Source organism: Diospyros lotus, chromosome 2 (genome assembly GCF_014633365.1).
Source record: "Diospyros lotus cultivar Yz01 chromosome 2, ASM1463336v1, whole genome shotgun sequence".
NCBI lineage: Eukaryota > Viridiplantae > Streptophyta > Magnoliopsida > Ericales > Ebenaceae > Diospyros > Diospyros lotus.
In genome coordinates this window covers 8641601-8645691 of record NC_068339.1, presented here as the reverse complement: position 1 = coordinate 8645691, position 4091 = coordinate 8641601, and the positions used below count along the sequence as shown (strand labels likewise).

General features: G+C 36.2%; 1 protein-coding gene across 1 annotated transcript; it reads right to left on the bottom strand.

Annotated features, from left to right (window-relative positions):
* Positions 1-1418: 1418 nt before the first annotated feature.
* Positions 1419-2367, bottom strand: LOC127795477 (ethylene-responsive transcription factor ERF039-like). The gene has a single exon (XM_052327169.1). The coding sequence runs from the start codon at positions 2280-2282 to the stop codon at positions 1623-1625; it is 660 nt and encodes a 219-aa protein (XP_052183129.1). The 5' UTR covers positions 2283-2367; the 3' UTR covers positions 1419-1622.
* Between the last annotated feature and the right edge of the window lie 1724 nt (positions 2368-4091).

Genomic DNA, 4091 nt, shown 5'->3' with positions numbered 1-4091 from the left:
TAAAAAAAAAAATTCAATTGTTAATTACAAGACCAATACATCAATTCCCACCTTAATTAACTTAATCCAAATATATTTGTTGCTAAAATTTATAGCATAATCAACAGTACTCCTAACTATTATATATATATATATTATATGCAAATTGCCAGTAAATTCAGTCAGTTGAACAATTTTAAATGGTTATATATATAAATATATATCATTGTAAAATATGGTATAACTTTGCAGATCAACTTGCTATATATACATCAATGGAACCAATTAATTTTGATTTACGTACAGAAGGTGTTCTATTGGCTGGCTTTAGCTTGGTCGTACGTACGTATAACGGGTATAATTAAGAGTTTTCTTAATTAGCAATTAATAATTAAGCTTGAGGCTTAATTTTGATTTTAAAAACGAATTCACACGTACATAAATTTCTGTTTAATTAATTATATTCAGTACTGTATTATTAATGAAAGATGAAAAATTAACCCACATGCACTTACATTGGACTTGCATCTTAATTAGTCCTAATTAACTTAATTGGTAAGTGTTTAACGTACAACTAAGTCAAGTCTTTCTTTGATGTGCTGGCTTTCTTAATCTTACACATGCATGCCGATTACTTCTAGAACATGATCAGACTTTCCTAGCTAATTCATAATCCATAAATTAGTCGCATATAGGCTAGCTAGCTAGCTAGGCTGCCATCGAATTGGTCACATATTTTGTAGCACTTAATCCAATACGGTCCAAGTACTTAGAAGTACGTCTCGTGAGATATTATTTACTTAAAAGACGAACAAAAAATTAAATTCAATTATCAAATCACAAGAAAAAAAAACAAAAAAAAATGCAAGGCTGGTGAACAAAAGTTAATTACGGCTAGGGGTGTTCCCGGAATTAGCTTCTGATCAAAGAAGGTGGGTGTAATTGTAGTAAACAAACCTTGAAGGAGGTAGATGTAATTAGCCCTTAAGTTTGGAGAGGGGTCTTAATTTCTTTCTCTGCTTTTTGTAAAGGGAATTAATTAATAAATGAATGGATGGATGCGTCAAACTCTGCCATTGTCTTCCCCAAATTGCAATTTGACTCTTTTAGACATTATCATCCTCTTTTCCTAATTAGTAAGATACCCTTTTTAACTTCTTGTCACTTTTTACGTTAGAAGTCAATCTTTTTTTCTTAAAAAAATAGATAAAAATTAGGCACGTGCACTAAAATTTAATATCAATTAACTTTGAAAGCTTGATTTTTGTTTGAAAGGAGAAAAAGTTGTAATTAATTTGCAAATTCGAGTTTAGTATCCGTTTATGTGACTTTGAGTGAATTTGAGATTGGAAGATTAGTCTTAACACTTTAACTAATTATAAATGAACACTTACTTCATCAAGAAAGAATTTTAGGCACATGCTCAATATAAGAATCATCCAATAAGAAAACAAAAACGTAAGTAATTTATTAATTTAGCCCTTCATCAAGCTAAACTCAATTACAATTAAGGAAAAAAAAATCAAATTAAAGGGCTACACATAGAACCTTAAAACAAACAAGCAAAAGAAAAAGAATAATAATAAATAATAATAATAATAAAAAAACTCGTACTGGAACGCCATTTCTGAAGCAAGCATTAACTAATAAGAGTGCCAACAGAAGGCACTGAAATTGGTTGAAGCGATGGTCTCTGGGATCGACACGTCATTCTCTTCTTCTTGCAACCACTGGGGAGGATAGCGGTACCCCCAGCCAACCCCATCCGCATCCGCGTCCACCCAGTCGACGTAGACGAAATCGTTGGCCCACTCGTAACTCGTTCCGAGACTCGGCAACTCGACTATCTCGCTCAGCTCCTCGTCGGAGGAGCCACAGGGCGGGGCGGGGGCGGGGCGGAGGTGGTGCATGGCGGCGGCCTTGGCTGCGGCAGCCTGGACGTCACGCGGGGAGCTGGTGGCGGGCCGGGGGAGGAGCTGGGCTTGCTCGGGGAAGTTGAGGATGGCGGAGCTGCCCTTGATGGCTAGTGCGGCGACGTCGTGGGCCCGGGCTGCCATCTCGGGCGTGGAGAAGGTGCCAAGCCAGATGCGGGACTTCTTCCGGGGCTCGCGGATTTCGGAGACCCACTTGCCCCATGCCCGCATTCTCACTCCTCTGTACACCGGGTGCTTGGTGCCGTTCGCTGTGGTGGGGGCGGAGTTTGGTTTGGTGCGCTTGGGGTATGGTGGCTTGTGCTTGGCGGAGGAGGACGAGTTGGAGTTGGTAGTTGAGTCGGTGTCTGTGGTGGGTGGCGGTTCAGTCATTGGTGGCCGGCGCAGCACAAGTAGGTCAGGCTTCAATACAGAAAGAGGAGCATAATTCTCCTACAGAACGTGCGTGTGTGTGAGAGAGAGGGGGGGGGGGGGGGGGGGGGTAGATGTGTTGTGGAGGATACTGCATTTCTCTGTGCTTGAGTCAATTTATAGATTACCCACATTGCCCCGGGGGGGGGGGGGGATAGCGACTTTGTTCGCCCCTTTAACGGAGTTAAAGGTGACCATCACTCTCACTGTTTTTGTGAGGTGAAGAATAACGGAGTTAAAGGTGACCATCACCCTCACTGCTTTTGTGAGGTGATCGTTATTCTTCACCTCACAAAAGTAGTGAGGGTGATGGCCACTTCCGTTAAAAGGTGAACAAAATCACACTCGGGAGAGAGGGAGGCCCGTAACCCATCATTCACTGATGACCTACTTCGAAAGAGGAGAATGGAGAGATATTTTGGATGAAACGGAACAGAGGGGGCTAAAAATATATATATATATATTTAGAAAATTATAAATATCATAATAAATAAACAAAAAGTAAAACTTAATATTTATAATGATATTTTATATTATGTCATGTTAACTGACATAAGAACAAGCAAAAAGCAATAGTAATACTCTTCACTTTGAAAATCTTTTACTTTTTTTCCTTCCATTAATTTATTATTGTTGATATTCTGAATTTGATCAAATTAAATAATCTCAAATATATATATTAAAAACTTATATATAAATATTAGAAAACGTCTTTTACTTTTATATCTTTTTTTATTTAAAAATATATATATTTTTTTGTAACTCTTTGGTTCAAAATTAGATTGTTAAAACATATTTTTGTGATCAATAGGAAAAATGGTTGTTTCATAACCAATGATGATTAGTGAAAGTTTATTTGCAGTTTGACATTTTTAAAATACTTATATAATTTCAAGTAAGTAAAAACATCTCATTTATTATATAAAAATAATATTAATATTAATTAATATCATTATTATTTTATTTCATTTTTATTTTCATCTTATCATTATTATTTATGTAATATCCCAAAAATTTTGGAGACGAAAATAATTATTAAATTTTTGTATTTGAGGATTTAAGGTATTAAGATAATAATAATAATGATAATAATAATATAATTACAAAAATAATAAAAATGTAAATTAAATTTAGTTAATTAAAATGTTTAAAAATGTGTGGTTGTGAGCGTATGCTTAGAGGCTACGCTTTGCACAGTGGTCGCTTTTTTCAAAGTGAAACAGAAGAGAAAAACAGAGGAGAAAGAGAAAGAGTGAGAGTTTGAGAGGGTGAGCTCGGGAGTGAGCAGAGAGTGAGAGATAGAGGAAGTGAGGGAGATGGTGTAGCGACCCGTAAATAGTAAATTAATTTAATTATTGAGTTAATTTAAATTAAAAGAAATATTAAAATAATTTGTTGTTATAAATAATATTAGATTATGTGATTTTAAGAAATAAGAAATTAAGGTAATTAATTTATTATTTTAGAATATTCTAGAATAAGAAAAAAATTGAAATAAATGAAATTGTGAGATTTTTAGAAGTTTCGGGCGTTAGTGTAATTAATTAAGGGGGTGTGTGTGTAAATAATGGAAGTTGGAGGGGGCTGGCGTGATTTCGAAAAAGGGACCGAAGACCCCTTTAAATTTAATGCAGTATGCTATATGTATGAAGGCAATGTGTGGCGCAGGCGTGTGGGTGAGGGCGAGGTCGCGGGTTCGAATGGCCATGGGTGCGCGCGCGAGGCAAGGGATTTTGCTGATTTTTAATCAGCTATGGGCGTCCGAAACGA